Source organism: Ammodytes marinus, assembly GCF_949987685.1.
Source record: "Ammodytes marinus genome assembly, chromosome: 13".
Classification (NCBI taxonomy): Eukaryota; Metazoa; Chordata; class Actinopteri; order Uranoscopiformes; family Ammodytidae; genus Ammodytes; species Ammodytes marinus.
The window spans coordinates 17,546,001-17,568,151 of NC_137217.1; the positions used below are offsets into that span (position 1 = coordinate 17,546,001).

Below are 22,151 nucleotides of genomic sequence, written 5' to 3' on the forward strand. Positions count from 1 at the left end.
CAAGGGGCATCAGCAGCACAATCTAGAACCCACCGCAGGCTGTCTGGGTGGGACCGTAACTGGGTTGATATCCCCAGGTTCAAGCCTTGGTTGTACTACATCCATGGCCATGGTGAGTATTTAACATTATAAATTACCTAAGTGAGCAGCCATATTCTTTTCGGAAAAAAATATTTAAAGTCTTGTTACTTGCAGGAATGTTTTGTCGCTTGTGTCGTCAACACAAGAAAGCACCCAAAAGAGGTGTGGCCAAGAGACCATTTATTGAAAATGGGTGTGTACTTTATCGTGTTTACTACCTGGACAAACACTGTTCAACTCAACATCACCAGGACAGTGAGAAATCTCACTCTGCATTCATGCAAGGTAACATTTTGCATATATGGTCTGTAAATAGACCAAAACAGGTAACCAGCATACTTGCATATGAGCTGTATTTTTATCTATTTTTTTTTATTTTTTATGTTTTGTTGTTTCCATAGGATCAAGCTCAGTTTTGGCTGCCCTAGAACCGATGGTGGTGATGGAGCATGAGGCTGTGATTGGAGGTTTTAAGTGCCTCTATCACATTACAAAGAGGGAGCAGGCACACAATACAAATTATCCTGCTCTCCTAGAGCTCGCAGAGCTACTGGGCTGTGATTATTTCAAAAAGCTAAAGGTAAATGTCATACTTTTAGTATATATTTTTTCTTTTCAATCAACATTAACAAATCTGTTTAATTTTTAACTTCTTAAGATTGGGAAATATTCTAATTACACAAGCCATCGAATTATTGATGAGATGTTAGACATAATCAACACTGTGGTGGAAGAGCCTATTCTGGAGGAGATCCGAGCATCTGTGGCCATCGGATCGGAGGTGGATGAAACCACAAATGTCTCCATAAATCGTCAGCTTGATCTGCATGTTAGGCAAGTTTGTTCGATAAAAGTACAAATTATTTAATTAAATATATGTAAAAGGTGACACATTTGAATTGATTTTGTCATCTGTCTTCATCAGATACACTGATAAGGAAGGGCAGCTTTTTAGCCAGTTCTTGGACCTCATCAGCATCCCTGATGGCAAAGCTAACACAGTTGTGGCAGCCATCAGGGATGTTCTGACAAAAAAGGACATTCCCACCTCAAAATTGTATGGGTTAGGTACAGATGGAGCTGCTGTCATGACTGGTATGCATATTGAGCTGATTCATTAGTATACAATTATCCCCAAAATTTTACAAAATTAATGGTATTGTTTCGACTTGATGCAGGGAGACAAAATGGAGTGGCCAAGCAGCTTCAGGACAGCTTCCCCTGGCTGGTGTCTGTTGCCTGTGCAGCACATCGGCTTGCCCTGTCCTGTAAGGATGCATCCTCAAATGTGCCTTACATGGCAACCTTCAGGGAACACCTGCAGCAGCTCCACCTCTACTTTCGCAACAGCGCGAACAGAACATCTGTTCTGAAAGCAGCAGCACAGACCCTGGGCCTGGCGGACCTAAAAGTGAAGGCAAGTTATGCAGAAAGAAAAGCAAAAAAACTAAAAATGGGTTGTATGCTTTCATCTCATGAAAAACTAATATTTTTCAGGAGGTGAAGGACACACGTTGGCTGTCACAGCACTCCGCAATAATGAGCCTGCAACGCAACCTCAGTGCAGTTTTGTCTGCCTTGGCTGAAGAGTCGGAGGTAAACCGTTGCCCACTAGCCAAGGGGCTCTACTCCTTCCTGGCAACATACAGATGTGTGGCTGCCGTCTACCTGCAGGCAGATGTACTTCCTCACCTGGCTTGCCTTTCCAAACTGTTCCAGAAGGAAAATGTAAATTTTCTGGCTTTGAAACACCAGGTGAGATTTTATTTGAATTGCTAGAGGCTCTTACTTTCGGCTGCTTTTACAATAAATGTATAATCCTATAATCTGTTCAATTAGGTTCCTGTGACAATTGCCATTTTGAGGAGTATAAGGGATGCGGGAGACCATCAGCCTCCTGGATCATTTCTGTCTCAGCTACACCAAGACCTAGGGTTATCAAGTTTTGGTGTAGTCCATGAGGAGGAGAGGAACCGGAGACACAGAGGCTCCTTAGAGGAGCACAGCAGAGAGCAACTCTGGGTGCAATTTAAAAATCAGGTACAACATGTCTTGCAATTGCTATTAAATGCTCTATATTAAGAAAAACAAACAGATATGTTTTTATTTTATTATTATATTTAGGTGATGGAACCTTATCTCGATGCGCTTATTGAGAGTTTGGAGAGGCGTTTTGGGAGTCTAGACCTGCTTGGAGCATTCCATGTTCTTGGGCCTCAGGCTGCCAAAGAGGACGAGGCTGTCTGTGTGACTAAGTCTAAAACTCCTGTCAAATACATTTCTGACAGGAGACCAGATGCTCCATGAGTAGTCCTCTTTCAGGCAACATATCCTGATAGGAGCATTCCAGGTATGAACATAAAACATTTCAGTAGGTTTGACGGATTGTGTAGCTTAATTAATGCTCATTTTGTTTCAGGGCATGGACCACCAGCAGATAATGACGCGACTGACGTCACAGATTGACGAGTGGGGTCAGCTTTATCCTGGACTCAATAAACTGGCTGCCATTGGTCTCACAATTCCAGTCTCAAGTGTCAACTGTGAGCGTGACTTCTCAACACTAAACAGGGTAATAAATCAGATTATTATTATTATTATTATTAACAATGATTTAGTTATTGCCTAACTTCCACCCCACTTATGGTTTACTATTTGTTGTATTCTAGGTGAAGACTGACCTGAGAAACAGGCTACAGGGAGAGCATCTGGCGACTTGTTTGAGAGTCAGCATCAATGGCCCCCCCACCACCAAATTCCCCTACAGAAGAGCCCTGGAGCTCTTCTTTAAAAAGCCCAGGAGAATTAAATGCTCCCAGGCTGGATGTAGCCTTTGTGGATGAGCAAAAACTTCACAGTTCTCCGTCTGTTGTCTTCTTTGTCCTCATCCTCCTGCAACTCTCTCTTGTTCTCTTCCCCTGACTCTCACTGTCTCACAAAGGAGCTCAGCTCACCTGAGGTCTATTTGTAGTGCTAAGGCTCACACTGATTGGTATTATATTAGCTTTATTTTTATTTTTCATGTGTGTGTCTGTTCTTTTCAAATTTTAGTTGTGGTTTGTAATTCAAAAATTTGTGTTTTGCCCATTTTAGCAGGAGATTTAATTTTTGAACAATGTGTCTTATGTAAAAAACAGTGTGTAGTGTTTTGAAAGAAGTGTGTTGGAGAATTTTAAACACAGTGCAAAGCACTTATTGTGTTTGTAGGGTTGGTGCTTTTGTTTAGGGCATGGTTACAAAAGTCAGAGGTTGTGATGCTTTGGGCATGGCAACCACGTTTAGTGTTTAAGCATTAGGCAAAAATCTGTAAATAAATTGTGCAAATTATTTTTGCGTTGTGGCATTTTTTGTTTAAATATTAATTTCTATACAAAAATGTCAAAATCTGTAAATGAAGACACAAAAGGCAAAGTTACAACACCAATAATCCTATCTACAGTAATACACAGGACTGTTTGAATAGGATTTAAGTGCATATTCTCCTCTCAAAGTGCACCAGATTCGTGCATTCCAATGTAAAGGGTACAAAAAAAATCGGCCGGGGGGGCATGCCCCCGGATCCCCCTAGAGGGTTCGGGGACCACAGCACCGCTGCTGAAAAAAATCCTGCGGGGAAACACTGTCCTGTTTACGTCTGACGACACGACACGTTCTGCCCTCAGTTGATCGGGTGGTCGGGAAACCACGGAACGGATTCCTGGAGGACTCTCCCTGCACTAATGTGTGGCGTCGTTTATTGAGGTGAAATAGTCTGGCTGCTTTTCCCCTCGTGTTTTGGGATCTCAACATACAATGTTGCTGCTCGTGGCTGCCTTTTTCCTATTAATTTGGAGCGGCACCGCCGGGGAAAACCCCCACGGGACCAAAAACTCCCGTCCAGTCAACTCTACTCCGGTTTTACCATGCCGGGGGACAAGCGCTTCTGGCAGTCCACTGGGCATTAGTTTGTCACCTATGACTCTTCTGCCCCCCACATCTATGGACCTGGCCCGTCTGGTCAGCCTGATGGCTTTACAAGACAACTTTACTATTCCTTCAAGTTGCTTTTGTGACTTTTTTTTATATTTTTAAAGATTAAAAAGGATCCTTCAAACAAATCTATAAGGTCTGATTATAGGTGTGTAATTGTCCTGCTGCTGCTGATTTCAGGGAATGTTCAACCTAACCCAGGCCCAGGCTCTGCTGAGTCTGCTGTTATTTTTAACACCCCTGCTGAATTTAAAACAAGGTCTGGACTTGGTTTCATCCATTTAAATGTGCGCAGTATGATTGCAAAGATGGATATGATTCGGATCTGGGCTCATACAACTGATGCTGATGTTATTGTCATATCTGAAACTTGGCTAAACAAAGCAGTTTTAAACAAGGATATCAACATTGACGGCTATAATGTGTATAGGACTGACAGACCAAAAAAGGGTGGAGGGGTTGCAGTCTATGTCAAATCTAAGTTTCATGTGAACATCCGTCTCTCTACATCAGTGAGTAAGCAATTTGAACTTCTGGCTCTTGACATGGAAATCTCAAAAGCTCTCCACATCACTGTCATCAGCTGCTATAGGCCACCTTCAGCTATCAGCTGCACCTTACCATCGTTAATGGAACTTTTATCTGGGTTGAAGTTCAATGAAATTGTCCTTATTGGTGACCTAAACTGGAACTGGCTGCTACCAGCATCAGACGATTTTAAAGCTTTTTGTGATTCGTTTAATTTATTTCAGATTGTTGACAGCCCTACTAGACCTAATATGAAATGCCCGGAAAATTCCTCTTTAATTGATCTTATTTTAACCAATGTTCCTCATAAATATTCTGCTGCTTCTGTTTTTGCCAATGACATCAGTGACCACTGTGTCATTGCAACTGTAAGAAATACAAAAGTTCCTAAAACTAAACCGCTTGTCATCATAAGGCGGGACACGAAACATTTTGTGGAGCAAGCATTTTTTCATGACCTGTTTCTATTTGACTGAGAGAAAATTAATGTCATTTCTGATGTTGAAAATGCCTGGAAATTATTTTATGATGGTTTTATTGAAATTGTTAGCAAGCACACTCCTTTTAGGAAGTATAGAATAAAGGGTAGGGATAATGCATGGTTCACGCCAGAGTTATCCAATTTACTCCATGAACGCAATGTGGCATGGTCTAAGGCCAGGAGTACTGGTCTTGGATCAGACTGGTTGCTCTTTAGGCAGCTGCGAAATGCAAGCACAGTGGCAATTAGAAAAGCCAAAGCTGATAATTTCCTTACTGAAACTTCAAATAACCTAAACAATCCGTTTAAATTCTGGAAAACCATTAAATCAATAACTGGAAATAAAAATGGTACTGAGCTACCTCCATGCATTGTCAAAGACTCTACCCAAATTTATGAAAAGGCTGACATGCTTGGCTGTTTTAATGAGCATTTTATTGCCGCTGGTTCACTTTTTAACTCTCAATTCACAGCTCAAGGCTCCTCTGCTTGCTCTGTTTGTAGTTGTTTTTTTGAGGGACAAGCTTTTACTTTTGGCACTGTTACACATTCAGAGGTGCATAAGGCCCTGAAATGTTTAAACACAAAAAAATCAGCAGGTCCAGACCATCTTGAACCCTACTTTCTAAAGTTAGCTGCTGATATCACCTCTGACTTATCTTTTTAATTTATCCCTGGAGACAAACGAAATTCCCCTTATTTGGAAATCTGCCTTTGTTCTCCCACTGTTAAAAGGGGGGGACCCCACTGTGCTAAACAACTATAGGCCCATTTCCAAACTGTCTGTTTTGAATAAGGTATTGGAATCCATTGTAAGCCCACAACTGAAGGATTTTTATCAACAAACAGTATTTTATCTGAATTTTAATCTGGTTTTAGGAAACGACATAGTACGTCAACAGCTGCTTTAAAAGTGGTAAATGATTTTATTGAATTTTTAGACAACAAGCAACATTGTGCAGCCCTTTTTGTTGACCTATCTAAGGCTTTCGATACTGTGGATCATGCCTTATTATTAGAAAGACTCTGCAGCATTGGTTTGTCTGATCAAGCTGTCGGTTGGTTTAAAAACTATCTATCAGACAGATCTCAGTGTGTGCGAGCAGAAGGTATTACTTCTAGCTCTCTTAATGTATCAAAGGGTGTGCCACAGGGATCGGTTCTAGGACCTTTATTATTTACTATTTACATTAATTGTCTGGATTGTAAAGCCCCAAACACAAATTTTCACTTTTATGCCGATGACACAGTGATATATTGCTCTGCGTCCACCTCAAATCAGGCTCTCTGTCAGCTCCAAATTGCTTTTAACACTGTGCAACATAACCTGTGTGATTTAAAACTTGTTTTAAATGCTGACAAGACAAAGCTCATGCTGTTCACAAAAGCTAAATCAAAGCCCTTGGACCTCCCTCCTATCACCACTTTGCAGGGCTCTGTCATTGAATCTGTGTCTCAATATAAATATCTGGGAATTATAATTGATGATGCTCTCTCTTTTAAACCTCATACCCAGCAGCTTTTGAAAAAACTAAAGATAAAATTAGGTTTTTACTTTAGAAACAAATCTTGTTTTTCTTTTGAAGCCAAAAAAAGACTTGTTGCTGCAACCTTTTTGTCTGTGTTGGATTATGGTGATGTTTTATACACTCAACAAAAATATAAACACAACACTTTTGTTTTTGCTCCCATTTTTCATGAGATGGACTTAAAGATCTAAAATTCATTCCAGATACACAATTGTACCATTTCTCTCAAACATTGTTCACAAATCTGTCTAAATGTGTGATAGTGAGCACTTCTGCTTTGCTGAGATAATCCATCCCACCTCACAGGTGTGCCACATCAAGATGCTGATCTGACATCATGATTAGTGCACAGGTGTGCCTTAGACTGTCCACAATAAAAGGCCACTCTGAAATGTGCATTTTTTTGCTTTATTGGGGGTCTGGGGACTCAGAACCAGTCAGTAACTGATGTGACCACCATTTGCCTCATGCAGTGCAACACATCTTCTTCGCATAGAGTTTATCAGATTGTCAATTGTGGCCTGTGGAATGTTGGTCCACTCCTCTTCAATGGCTGTGCGAAGTTGCTGGAGACGGCTTATGGTGGAGAAATGAACATTCAATGCACGAGCAACAGATCTGGTTGACATTCCTGCTGTCAGCATGCCAATTGCACGCTCCCTCAATGCTTGTGGCATCTGTGGCATTTTGCTGTGAGACAAAACTGCACATTTCAGGGTGGCCTTTTATTGTGGACAGTCCAAGGCACACCTGTGCACTAATCATGATGTCAGATCAGCATCTTGATGTGGCACACCTGTGAGGTGGGATGGATTATCTCAGCAAAGCAGAAGTGCTCACTATCACACATTTAGACAGATTTGTGAACAATGTTTGAGAGAAATGGTACAATTGTGTATCTGGAATGAATTTTAGATCTTTAAGTCCATCTCATGAAAAATGGGAGCAAAAACAAAAGTGTTGCGTTTATATTTTTGTTGAGTGTATATGAATGCATCTTCAAAATGCCTACAGTCTTTGGACACGGTCTACCATGGAGCATTGAGATTTGTTACTAATTTTAAAACCCCCATGCACCACTGCTCTTTGTATGCTCGAGTTGGATGGTTTGCCCTATCCACCCACAGACTCCATCATTGGCATATCCTTATTTATAAAACCATCCTCGGTGTTCTTCCTACATACCTGCAGAAGTATGTCATTCAGAAAAGCACAGGAAAGTATCAGCTCCACTCTGAGGACTTGTTTTACTGACTGTGCCTAGAGTCCGTACTGAACTGGGGAAAAGGGCATTTAGTTATGCTGCTCCTTTTTCATGGAACCAGCTGCAAAATGCGCTAAAACTTAAAGCGGCAACGAGTAACATTTAAATATCTTTTAAACAGCCTCATGTTTCCTCTCATAATCATAAATTACCTTTAACAGCAAACGAGACCATCAGTGCAAAGAAAGACGTTTTTATATAGTTTTTATTACTGCATTTGATCTGGTCGTACACCCAGTCCGATTTTCGGTTCACGCGTGCATGCTCTATGGTCACATATCCGCATTGGTCGCAGATTTCAGTGTGGCGCTGCAACGCGATGTGAGAAGCCTATCCCTCCAGGTGAGGGAAGGCGAGCGGGAGCCTTGTTTGAGACAGTTGTTTGTCGTCATAATGACTGATAACGGGGCTGAACCATCAAAGAAAAAAAATAAAATGCAATGAAGAAAAGCTAAAATGGAGAGTGATAGGCGGACGGGAGGGCGTTGCCAAGCAACGTATACACAATTTCACGGAGCGAAACTAGACTGCAGTGTTTACTCCTAAATGAATGAGCGGTAGCCTACTAAAGCAAAGTTTACTTTGCCTCACCAGCATCATCAGATGACCATTATTCATCTGAAATAGTCATTATTTACATCATAAACACATTACCTCATCGTGATCCATACCATTACTAACTAACTGCCATCTCTCGTTCATTCGCTTTGTGTGAGGACACGGGGACTCGTTCAGCTCCGTGAGAGGTGACAATGCATCAACTCATTGCAATCAGGTGTGTTTAGCACTTACTGGCATTAGTTGATGCTCTCCACTCTCTCACGGAGCCGAAAAGAGTCCGGTGCCCTCACACTTTCAACACACGGACACGCACCACGCACCATATTGCTTCCTGATTAATTGAATCTTTCACTCCCTGCACGAGCTAGGAAACAGCTTCACGACAGCTAGCGTCGTAAAAATACTACCGCTTTTGTTCAAAGGTGTCGCCAACGTGCCGACTTACTCGTTGTAACTTTAAGGAGCTGGTTTCTCTAAACATGTTTAAGTCATTACTTAATGATGTTGAAGCTGGCTCTTCTGTCTGTACATGCTTTGTTTGATGATGTTCTGACTGTGACTTTAAATGATTGTCTGTAACTAACTGTGCTGCTGCCTGTCTTGGCCAGGACTCTTTTGTAAAAGAGATTTTTAATCTCAATAAGACTTTCCTGGTTAAATCAAAAATAAAAGTCTACTTACCAAGCCAGAGAGGACTTTTATAGACACGTCTGGTCTGAGGAACTGGACTTTCGGATAATTGTATTTACATTTTTTCTCTTCACTTAATGATCCGTCCGTCAGCACCGTTTATTTTCTGAAAAACATCCACCACACACTGCATGAAATGTACAAGTCTTTATAAGAGGGGTTGTGCATTGTGAAATGTTCAAGAGATTATACAAATCTATGTTTCTTAAAAGGTTATCTAAATAGTATATTTTAAGCTTGGTAGAAGTAAATATTTTGTCTATTAAAATGGTTATTTTTTTCTCTCTCCTAGGGCCATGCTTAACTCTCATGGAGCTTTAGGCACACTTTCTCTCCCCTGTCGTTACTGAATTAATGTGTCTCCTAAAATGATTTGGACTCTCACTACTTTCACAGCCTGTTTCTCAGCAGTAGGAGTGTGTTTTAAAGTCAGTTCCAACCCAACGTCTCGAATAATTGTGGTGCATGAGAGTGTGCTGCAATTTTTTCCAAAATGTCCGTATTTCCAAAGAAAACTACACACTGTGGCGGTTCAACCATGAGACATTTATTCTTGTGAGTCACATCCTAATGATGCCTGAAAGCCTGTCAGGCTTGTCAGACCCTCAGCAGACTCTGGAGACAGTGAAAGGACAGAGGAACATCTGCAACATCAACTTCAAAATGAAATAGAGGGCTTTCATAATCCGTCAGTTCACTTAGCCCAGCTTCAAAGGACATCAAGCTATCTATAACTTAGCTGACGAGGCATACTTCACAGCAAGGCAAGGCAAGGAAAGTTTATATTTATAGCACAATTCAGACACAAGGCCATTCAACATGCTTGTAACCATTTTCTGGCATGCTATAGACCAAACAGTTTGGTTAGATCAGTCAATAATAAAAATCAATGTGGTTGCATCCCGAATTGCATGTAATCCAATATTTCTTTCCCCTCATTTCCTGTCTACCTTATACTTCATACTAACTATAGCCTATCTTATTAAAGGTTTTGGGGGCTGAACTTTGAGCTACAGTATATGCTAAGATTACCATGGCAACATGCTTACAGTGACAATGCTAACATGCTTGCTGACGTAACATTTTTACCATGGCCATCATCTGGTGTTCCAAATTTCCTGTCAATGTATAAAATGGTCAAGACATTCTCAAAACAACAAATGTCAACCTCATGGTGGAGATGATATTACAAAAAGTCAGGGAATCACCAAATGCATTATTGTACATCCAGTGTGAACCATCATTGGTGATCCATCCAACATTGTTACGATATTATCTACAGTTCGGAGCAAAGGACTCCCTAATTTTCAAAAATATGGGTACGTTTGCAGGAACATTTTGGCCTGCCCCAAATGTTGAACTTTTCAACAGTCCAGAGGTTAGATGGAGGTGTTCCAATAGGATGAATTCTGCTCAGTGAGAAAATCAGGACAGCCAGTACAAGTTTTTGTCTGCTAGTTGCTTGGTCTCCTTTAGAGTGTCATGCTGGTTTGCTAGAGCGGCAGGGTATCACATTCACTCACCCACACTTCACTGGAATAGGATGTCTGTCAGCTCGCCACACAACTCGCTATGAAAGGAACACCTTCATGTATATCTGTCTCTTTAAAAAGAGATTATGGGGTAAAACCTGGCCTGGAAGCCTGTCAAAGTGAGTTACATGTGGGCTCATGCTATACTACAAATAGACTGAACTTCACCTTGCTTGTCACTCTGAAAATGACAGCTTTATTGTAATATGCACATATAATGAGTATACAGAGGCTGCTACATCTTTAGATGTTTCTATGTTTTTTATGTAGCTTTATCCAGTCCCAGCATTAGGTCTTAAATAGCATAGGGAGGTGTTCGATTAGGGTATACTGTATACTTTCAAATGATTCCATTATAGTACACTTAAAGCTGGTATACAAATGTATGCAATGTGAAAATACTTTCCTTATGTTCCTCAGTCTTTAACTATCAGCGACAACTGTCAAGATAAGTATTACTGTCACTCTAGTCTACCCCCCTGTAACATCACTCACTGCATTTCTTCATTGCCATCAAAGAGCAAGTGCTCTTCAGATGGAAAGGGTATTTAATGGAGCTGTGATGTCTAATACTGCTGTCACCCCGATGAAAACCAGAGAAGTGGTGATGTTGTATCAGATGAAAGGGTGCCCTGAAGGGTGACAGTGGAACAGACCTGCATGTACTGTAGCAGGTGTGATCAGTGGTAAGTGGATGAATAAACCACAGGCCATGGAGAGGAAGAACTAGATAGATGGATGGATCCATACTATAGATTGATTACATTTACTCTCTCTAATCCTGGTTGTCTAGGGTTGTCTCTGTTCCAGTTTGGTTAAATGCGTATAGCCTTCAATGAGCAGACAAAATGCATAACGTGCTGTCCTGCTGCCAGTGTACTCTTTTTGTGAGTCCTTCCACTTTGATCCAATGTTGTGATTGCAAACAGCAGCCTGTGGTCCAAACACGGAGCGCTGCTGTATACTGGGCCCAAAAGACTGATGGTTCAGATGACTTCACCTAGGCTGTAGACATTTTGCAGCACAAAGCTTGCAGATGCAGAGAAGATAATGTGATTACGGTAACCTTGCTGCTGCCTGAAAGTTGTTGTCAATCAGTGTGTCTGATTCAGTCAGAGCTGGCAGGAGACAGTGTGAGATCATCCAACAGTTTTCACAGGTAGAAAGTTAGAAAATGGTTGATAAAAATGAATACATAAATAAGTAAAAAGTCAATGCTTGTGAAGGAGTGGTGTCTAACTCAGGCATAGACCAGAAGTTGGACTGGACAATACCGTTTATATAATACTTAAAAGTGTTGTTTTAGCAAAATGCTGTTCAATAATTCCATGTTTTCATTTCAAGAAAACTGTAATTTAAAAAAAGATAAGAATTTTACTTGATTCATTAGAGTAGAACAATGTTTATTGTAAGTTTCCTTTTTATCACTTAAAGTGACAGGAAATGAATCAACTATAAAATGGATAATTGATCTATAACAAAATTTAAAACTATAACTATCTTTTTAACAGCTTGTGTCAGTTTTGGAGAGATTGCGTGTTTGAATTTGCTGCTTTTCTCGGTTTTCTATCATTGTTAAGTAAATACGCCCTTTGGGGTTAGTCCTGTTGTGTTTGACAAATCAAGCAATCTGCAGAAGTCACCATGCACTCTAGAAACTTGTTTATGATTCACTCTTTCTTTATTTACATAGAATAAAGGATTACTAGCTAAATTATATGACATAAATAAATATTGTATGAAAAAAAGTTGCATACATTCTCCAAAAAGTGATATAAGGAAAACTGTCTTAAGGAAAACTGTCTTAATAATATTATCAAAAAATCTTAGAAAAAGTATTTGCTGCTAGACTTAATAAATTCATCAATAAACACAATTTACTAACTGACAGCCAATACGGATTCAGACCCAACCGATCCACTTCATTAGCAGTCATTGAGCTAATTGAAAAGATTACAAATTCCCTGGACCAAAAGAAATATGCAGCTGGTGTTTTTATTGATCTCAAAAAAGCATTTGATACCATAAATCATGATATATTAATTAATAAATTAGAACGGTATGGTATCAGGGGGGTTGTATTAAACTGGCTGAGGAGCTATCTACAGAACAGGCAACAGTTTGTGAAGATGGGTGAATACGTGTCAGCTTGTTTGGACATTGCTTGTGGGGTCCCCCAGGGGTCAGTGTTAGGGCCAATTCTTTTTATTCTCTACATAAATGACATATGTAAAACATCAAATATTTTACAATTTGTGTTATTTGCAGATGACACAAATATTTTTTGTACGGGAGAGGACTTGCAGCAGCTTCTGGAGTCAATTACTTCTGAAATGAGCAAATTAAAAAGGTGGTTTGACAATAATAAATTATCATTGAATTTAAGCAAAACAAAAATCATGTTGTTTGGAAATTGTAATTTAAATAGTGATATAAATGTCAAGATAGATGGTGTTAATATTGAAAGAGTGTATGTAAATAAATTCTTGGGTGTGACAATAGACCACAAGCTATGCTGGAAACCTCACATAAATCATGTTAAATCTAAACTGTCACGAAGCATCTCAGTCCTGGGTAAAGCAAAGCATATATTGGATCACAAATCATTGCATATTCTTTACTGCTCAATGATCTTACCTTATTTAATTTACTGTGTGGAGGTCTGGGGGACCACTTACAAAAGCTCACTGCTACCACTAGTCACACTTCAAAAACGAGCCATAAGAATAATCAATAAAGCTGGATATTATGATCACACCAACCTCCTCTTTTTACATTCCCGTATCATAAAGTTCAATGACCTGGTTGAATATCAAGTTGCACAAATCATGTTCAAAGCTAGAAACAAACTGCTACCAGGTAACATTCAAAAACTTTTTTTTGACAGAGAGGGTGGTTATAATTTGAGGGAACAGTTAAACTTTAAGACACTGGCTGCACGCATGACTTTAAAATGTCATTGCATTTCAATTGGTGGTGTGAAACTGTGGAATGGTATGAGCACGGAGTTAAAGCAATGTCCAAACATGATTCAGTTCAAAAAAAAATTCAAAGCAATGATTTTTAACAGGTACAGGGATGAGGGAGAGATTTAAGACGGAAAGTATATGTATGTGTGGATATGGATATGTGAGTTGTACAAATATGGAGATATGGACGTATGAATTGTGTTGATGCATACGGTGGATGTATTTTTGTATGGATGTATGTAGTGGATATTTCATTTCATTTTTCGTTTGACTTTTGTTTATCCTCGGGAGACCAATTCAGGGGTGTCCCTCATTTGCAATGGCGTCGAGTATATATGGATATATGGATTGTATAAATATAAAAAAAAATATATATATATAAAAAATTATTATAAAGTTATTGAGCTGTGGAAAAGGGGTAGGATTAAATAAGTTTATACTTCTTCCTACTCCTTTTCAGGCATATCAATTCAATGTTATGTTTATTTTTTGTTTATTTTGTTTATTTTTATTTGTGAAATCATTTGAACATATTCTTTGTGTTGTGTTTTCATGCTTTTAGTTTTTCTTTTTTTTTTGATATGTCTGAAATAAAGTTTAATCAATCAATCAATCAATCAATATACAGTAATATAGCCTTAAATACTGGATAATAAGCTATCTACTTACAATATCTCACAAAAGTGAGTACACCCCTCACATTTCTTCAAATATTTCTTTATATCTTTTTATGGGACAACACTGAAGAAATTACACTTTGTTACAATGTAAAGTAGTCAGTGTACAGCTTGTATAACTGTGTTAATTTACTGTTGCCTCAAAATAACTTGACACACAGCCATTAATGTCTAAACTGATGACAACAAAAGTGAGCACACCCCTAAGTGAAAATGTCCAAATTGGGCCCAAAGTGTCAATATTTTGTGTGGCCAACATTATTTTCCAGCACTGCCTTAACCCTTTTGGGCATGGAGTTCACCAGAGCTTCACAGGTTGCCACCGGAATCCTCTTCCACTCATTCATGACGACATCACAGAGCTGGTGGATATTAGAGACCTTGTGCTCCTCCATCTTCCATTTGAGGATGCCCCAAAGATGCTCAATAGGGTTTAGGTCTGGAGACATGCTTGGCCAGTCCATCACCTTTACCCTCAGCTCTTTTAGCAAGGCAGTGGTCGTCTTGGAGGTGTGTTTGGGGACGTTATCATGTTGCAATACTGCCCTGCGGCCCAGTTTACGAAGGGAGGGGATCATGCTCTGCTTCAGTATGGCACAGTACATGTTGGCATTTAATGAACTATAGCTCCCCAGTGCTGGCAACACTCATGCAGCCCCAGACCATGACACTCCCACCACCATGCTTGACTGTAAGCAAGACACACTTGTCTCTTGTACTCCTCACCAGGTTGCCACCACACACACTTAACACCATCTGAACCAAATAAGTTTATCTTGGTCTCATCAGACCACAGAGATGGTTCCAGTGATCCATGTCCTTAGTTTGCTTGTCTTCAGCAAATTGTTTGCGGGCTTTCTTGGGCATCATCTTTAGAATAGGTTTCCTTCTGGGACGACAGCCATGCAGACCAGTATGATGTAGTGTGCGGCGTATGGTCTGAGCACTGACTGGCTAACCCCCCACCCCTTCAAGCCCTTCAGCAATGCTGGCAGTATTCATAGGTCTATTTTCCAAAGCCAACCTCTGGATATGATGCTGAGCATGTGCACTCAACCTTCGTAAACTGGGCCTTAGGGCAGTATTGCAACATAACGACCCCAAACACACCTCCAAGACGACCACTGCCTTGCTAAAGAAGCTGAGGGTAAAGGTGATGGACTGGCCAAGCATGTCCCCAGACCTAAACCCTATTGAGCATCTTTGGGGCATCCTCAAACGGAAGGTGGAGGAGCGCAAGGTCTCTAATATCCACCAGCTCCGGGATGTCGTCATGAGTGAGTGGAAGAGGATTCCGGTGGCAACCTGTGAAGCTCTCGTGAACTCCATGCCCAAAAGGGTTAAGGCAGTGCTGGAAAATAATGGTGGCCACACAAAATATTGACACTTTGGGCCCAATTTGGACATTTTCACTTAGGGGTGTACTCACTTTTGTTGCCATCAGTTTAGACATTAATGCCTGTGTGTCGAGTTATTTTGAGGCGACAGTAAATCTACACAGTTATACAAGCTGTACACTGACTACTTTACATTGTATCAAAGTGTCATTTCTTCAGTGTTGTCCCATAAAAAGATATTGTGAAATATTTGAAGAAATGTGAGGGGTGTACTCACTTTTGTGAGATACTGTATTTATCCCAAAACAAAACTATGAAAGAAGCCTAGAAATATATACTGTGAATAAAAGTTGAGACCAAAATATAATCATGTCCTTGTCTCTTAGCAATATTGCCTACAGCATGGTTGAGAACTCAGTACTGCATCCTCAGTAAAGCTAAACTAATGACCTGCTGCTTGCTCCCATATGGACAGGATTTATGCACATCGTATTTGCCTGGTTGTTGATGTACATACTATGACAAACTGCCACTCTCAATGCATTAGAAAAAAGTGGTTCTATGTGGGGTCGTGCTTCACCAGGAGCATAATGGTATTTACTCTGCATGAAAAGTGGTAGTTGACTGAAGGTTGCTACTTCCTAAAGAGGCCCAATTATTTTGGACACCCTTTTGAAGTGATATCGCACTTCCCCCATCACTGAGCCACCAGTGGATTGAGATCTGCCAGCACTCAAATGCTGAACTATGGGTTGGAATTTAGCTTAAGAAAGAGCGTATTCCTAGCGAGTAGAGTCAATTCATGTACTGTTGTTCGGTAAAACTTTAAGAGGCTTGTTCTTTAGTGGGTACTTTCAATATTATGCTACTTTGTCTACTTCACCACATTGACGTGTGAATGAAAGACATATAGCAGTTTATACTAGCCTACATTTATCTTTATCAAATTACAAGACAGTAAAAATTGACCAGCACAGTTCCCCAGAGCATCAGGGCATAATGTAACCAGTTTTCCAACACGCAGTCGAAAGTGGTTTTGCATTTTTGGCTTGATGAATAAGTTATACTATAAAATCATTTATCACCTTGAAAAGGGCCATATTGTCTCACAAGTTTTTCTTTTGATACTCAAGTACATTTTGCTGATGTTTGTTCCGTCTGTGTTCTGTTAGTGAACTTCTGATGGATTTGTTGCTTACCCAGCAGTACGCTTACATTTTCATTATTGTTATTTCACTTAGGCTCTGACTATGTCTTCCAACTCAGCTGCTGTACGTACATTGTGGGTGCTTTAGATTCATACGATCCTTAAATGCTGACAATCCATCACTCTCTGTAAGGGTAAGGATATTAATTATTTGAACCTGCAGTCTCTTCACTTGCAGACAAATTTCTGTCGGAAGTCTTGTCTGTCAATTTCCTTGCAAGATTTTGAGTATTCTTCTGCATAGCGTTTCCCATCACATCCCATATTCTGCTACGCATACTGCAGATGGAAAACCTAATCACTCTAAATAACCTTATGCATTTTTCAGTGAGACAGGACTAAAAGGCTTTTAAGGGGCTTGCCTCTTAATGCCTTCTCTGTATCCACCCCCTCTCCTCCTGACCCACCCTTTCTTCTTTCACTAGATAAATGCTTCTGGTACTCCAGCCATAGCCTGCGCCGGCCAGTCTGCAGCAAGATGAGCTCAGAGGAGCGCAGTTCCGCCATATCACAGAAGATATCTTCAGTGTCACGAAGCAACAGCAGCTCCTCATCCAAACATGACAGCCGACAGGTAACAAAACACCAGCTGATTACTGGCACGTCGCTTACCATCATCCAGCCAAATTCTGTCCCTAGCATGACACATTTAGCTACGGCACTTTTTTTTTCTTATACAGTTTCCGTATTGCAAATAAAGCAGCTGCCAGTCCACAGGGATTTCTCTGTGTCGTGGGAGGAGAATGACCTGACAGTAAATGCCTTAACCACACAATCTAATAGATCCTGCGGTTTTCTCAAATGTTCAAGCAAAGACCCGTTTGGCTCTTTATAAATGTTTAGGAGATAGTCTCATCTCATCTGAGCGTCCCTTTGCGATTGATTTATTTTGCAGCATATAATTAAAGCTGCAAAATTGAGAAAGATTTCTTGAGAGTTTCAGTAACTTCCTCACTTTCAATTCTCATAAAGATAGATCTCTCACAGACACATTAGTGACAGTGTGAGCACCATGAACAATCTGTAGTTACATTTAACTTGAGTGTTTATCTGTAGGCAGCATACCTATTATTGTGTCATTACCCACAACAGCTTTGTCCATTTGGAAAATGAAAGTAATTCAGTTTCCCTTCACACCTGCCATCATGACACACTCTTTTGTCACTACCTTTAGGGTCAACACATGAAAAAAACATCACATAAAAAAAACTCAAATCAGCATTCTCTCAAAGCAGGGCTCTACAGTGCGACAGTTTTGATCGCATTTGCTACTGAAATTGATCATGTGCGATGATGAATACAAGTCCATTCGCACTAGTGCGACAGGCTGCTAATGAGGAGAGGCTGTCTTTGAAACACAGAAGAGCGCTGCAAAACACTGCTTAGAGGGCTCTACATTAACACTCTCCAAATGGGGGTAAATGTAGACTTAGGCAAGTAAGTTATTGAGTCCACCTCCACTTTGGCTGGTGAAAGATATGTGTCCTTGGGATCTGTGCTCGTGCAGCGATTCTAGCGTATAAAAACTTCACCAAAGGTAATAACCGGAAGGAGACGGCACATTACCGCAGTTAAGTTAGCGCGTGTGCAAACAGAACATTTCCTGTGCGCCTTCACGTTAAAAGCCTGTTACTAGCCAAACATGAGTTGACTTTTATTTTGAAGCCGGGATGAACAGGAAATTAGCGCTTCACAGACCTGCAGTGCTCTAGCTAGAAAGGCAACTCATTCAGCTGCAGAGAAAAGTCAACAATAGTCTAAAAACAAAGTTTGAAATAAGCCACTGAAGAACAACTCCCAACACATTCACAACAACCTATTTAATTTATCCTAAATTGTACCAATATGTATACTTTTTTATTTAATAGACTATGTTTAATGTTTTAAAGTTTGGTTTTAATTAACAGAAGGACATTTTCAAAAAAAAATATCATTATTAATATAATAATTATATGTAGGCCTAGATACAAAAAATATATAGATATAGATATTATTTTTATATTTTTATGGGGAGAAATAATTCTGAATCAGCAAAAAATTGCAATTGGCAGGTTAGATTATTTTGTCTAAATTGCAATCAGTGCACCCCTATTCATTTTTCTACAATTATTACTGCACACACTAGGATATAATATTAATTGATAATCTCAAATGAGACCAAGATGACAGGCTCAAAGGTAATTACAGTGAAATGCAAGGGTTAGGGTTATGCAAGTTTTCGATCATACTTTGTGTGCTACCAAATTAATTTTTGTGCTACTGAATTTTTTTGCTTGCTAGCACCAGTGCTACCACCTAAAAAAATAAGCGTACAGCCCTGCAAAGTAAAAAATCCAATGTGATTGTATTGATTAAAATCCAATAAGGATGTCAAGTTCTTTACACTCAGTGAAATACAGTGTGTTTTATACTGGCCAATGCTTTAAAGTGTGTATTTTGATCAAATTGTAAGAAGTAGGCAAACTCATTTTTGCTTTTTTTCCAAAAGCCAGACAACAATAAGCTTTAGCTTAGCTCAAACACTTCAAACGGATGATACTGGTCAGCCAAGATCTGTCACTGAATACTTATAACTGCCTACCAGCACCTGTAATGCTCAAAAATTAATACATTAAAAGATTGTTTGTTTAAACTATTCTGTTGTATATGTAAAACAACACGTTGCTTTAAAAGTTGTTATTTGCTTATTTATTATTTATAGTAGGCTAACTTTCTAGCATTATAGAAGTATAACCGCTTTAGAGTTTGGGTTCAGAGTATCTTTTTTCTTTTGGAAAGAGCCAGGTTACCAATTTCCCTGTTGCAAAACTTAATGTTAACAGTATACTTGCTGTAGCCTAATTTTAACCATATAGCATAGAGATCAGGGTTCATTTCCTACAATGTAGAACTAGTTTGTTTATATTTGTCTGACTATTTAAACCTGGGTAACCAAGCACTAGTTAGTTAGTTGTAGTATTTGTGTTCACATTTAGACTTTGGAAGTATATGGCCCATTTTGTCACGCAAAATGGGCCATATACATCCTAAAGCTTCGGTAGGATGTACACCATTTTGGAAAGCTTCAAAAACATTCCTGATTTTTAAATGTCCTTGTGCTTAGAGCTATACCTGCCAGCACACATCTTCCTGCCAGTAGTGTCACTGCTTTTCCTCCTTAAGTGACCTTGAAGAAAAAGTGCTCCAGTGACGCACCGTGCTACTGTGTCCGAGAGAGCTGGACGAGCATTTGGGGATAGGGAAAAGAACCAACCCACAAGCCACGCCTTGTCCTTCAAACAACCCACTGTAGTGTAGATAAGATGGTTTATTTTAGGCAGGCCCCAGCCAGCAGTCAGCGTCTCTGACTGTCTGATACAGTTTGTTTAGCCAGAGCTTAAACTGTAGGCTAGAACAGTCAGGGACACACTAGTCTCGCAAAGCCAGACCAAACTCACACACAGTCACCTCAAACCTCCTGCCAAGAACCAAAACTGTGACGTGAACATCATATAATTTGTTAATAACTTACATCTTCCAGTCCCACTGACTGACTGACACTACAAATAACAATATGCTTTTGACTCAGACCTTGACTCTTTAGCGTGGATGATTCATTCATTTATGTGCTACCAAATCTCCTGGCAATTCAAGATAGCAGTTAGGTTTCTGCTCACGTTTGTCTTGTATCTTCTCATAAACTTCTGTGCCCACAGGAAAGCTGGGAAATAGTGGAGGGCCTGCGCAGAGGCTTCAACAATGTCCTGGAGCCCCAGAAACAGGAGGGCTACATGCTTAAAAGGAGAAAGTGGCCCATGAAGGGCTGGCATAAGGTATAATCCAAACACCTGCAAGGTCTTTAAATGACCTATAATACTGCACACTTACTCATCTGTCAAAGTGATAGACTACATGACCTATTTCTAGATACACTCAGAAACTCAATGTCATTTCTGTATACCGGTTTTACCCGGCACTTTCCAGATTCCGTAGTCAAAGGAAAAACTGCTGAACTGACTTATTTGCGTTTTAAACTAATTGAATAAGCTTATTTCTTCGAATATTTCACCAACACAGGAGTCAGATGTGACCTGTTCATGCTCTGTCTAAAAGCTTTCACTGGGATGACACTGCCTAGATATCTTGGTGTTTCTCTAATATGCATTAGTAGATGGCCTGTTGGTTATTAAAGCTGTATACGCTTGGTATCGACTCACAGTCAGAGCTTTTCAGGCGTTTGCACTTACAACCGTCCGACTATGGTGATGCACAGTAAGAGCATCCAGATTCACATTTAGAAAAGAGAATGGAGGAAAAAGATTGATGGGGTAGAGTAATAAAGGCAGACAAGATGCAAGACAAGAGCCTGGAGTGACAAACATCTCACTGCAAAGACATTAACAACATGCATTAACAAGATGATGTCATGATCATAACAGTGACTTCAGACTTTCTGTCAGAGATGTTGTATAACACGGACTGCATCACATTTGCTCACTGTCCCCCTTTCTACCTACAGAGATACTTTTTCCTGGACAAGGGCATCCTGAAGTACGGCAAGTGCAGTAATGATGTGAGTACAAAAGCCTGCTGGCTGCACATATCCAGTCCTCTCAGTAACAAAGGACACAAAGGGCCACATCCACTAAAGGATTGCACCGCTTTTGCGTCCGCTAAACCGGTGCGAATGAGAGACAGACAAAGCAACCTATCCACAGAGCACACATGAAGGGGGAAATGCGTGCAAACTGCACTGGAACTGCCCTGCAAAAATTGCTGCCTTCCTATTCAAATAAGCTGGTTGCAAATAGCACCTTATCCTCATAGGCCAGCACTCATTGCAGCAGGCCGTTTTAGTGGAGCAATTACCGCGTATGAAACCTGTGTACTAAAGTCGCGCTATTGATCTATACTCCCTTTTTCTCTCTCCCTCTCTCTGCTCAACACTCAGGAGCTATATATTATATTGAATTGATATTGAGTCATATTATGGGGGAAATCTCCAAGCTGGCATTGTGAACTTATAAAATGGTTATGATGGAGCTCAGGTTTATTTAATAAGGGATGCTTTATTAAAAACAATGTCACCGTATAAACCTGTGATCGGTGTGTAACAGCCAACCTGTGTGGATGTAAAGCAGATTCTAGAACATTTATCACCATCAAATCTTGTCTGATTGTCTTTATGAACCAACCGTGGCCCTGTGCGTAGAGTGTAAAGGTGCACGGTGCTGCCTGAAACAGTCCCGCCTTGGAAGAGTTTCTTTCCGAGACAACATTTTCTTCATAGTGAAAATAATACCTCAGTGCATCAAGTTAATGATGTGGATCCCCACCCCTTTTCCTG

The 22,151-nt window shown here is 40.1% G+C and overlaps 1 protein-coding gene across 1 annotated transcript in view; it reads left to right on the forward strand.

Annotated features, from left to right (window-relative positions):
* osbpl3b (oxysterol binding protein-like 3b) overlaps nt 1–22,151 on the forward strand; it is a 123,629-nt gene that overhangs the window by 15,977 nt on the left and 85,501 nt on the right. Inside the window, 3 exon segments of the mRNA XM_080039556.1 lie at nt 17,251–17,399; nt 20,521–20,637; nt 21,324–21,377. Coding sequence (XP_079895682.1) covers nt 17,304–17,399; nt 20,521–20,637; nt 21,324–21,377 — 267 coding nt within the window. The 5' untranslated portion in view covers nt 17,251–17,303.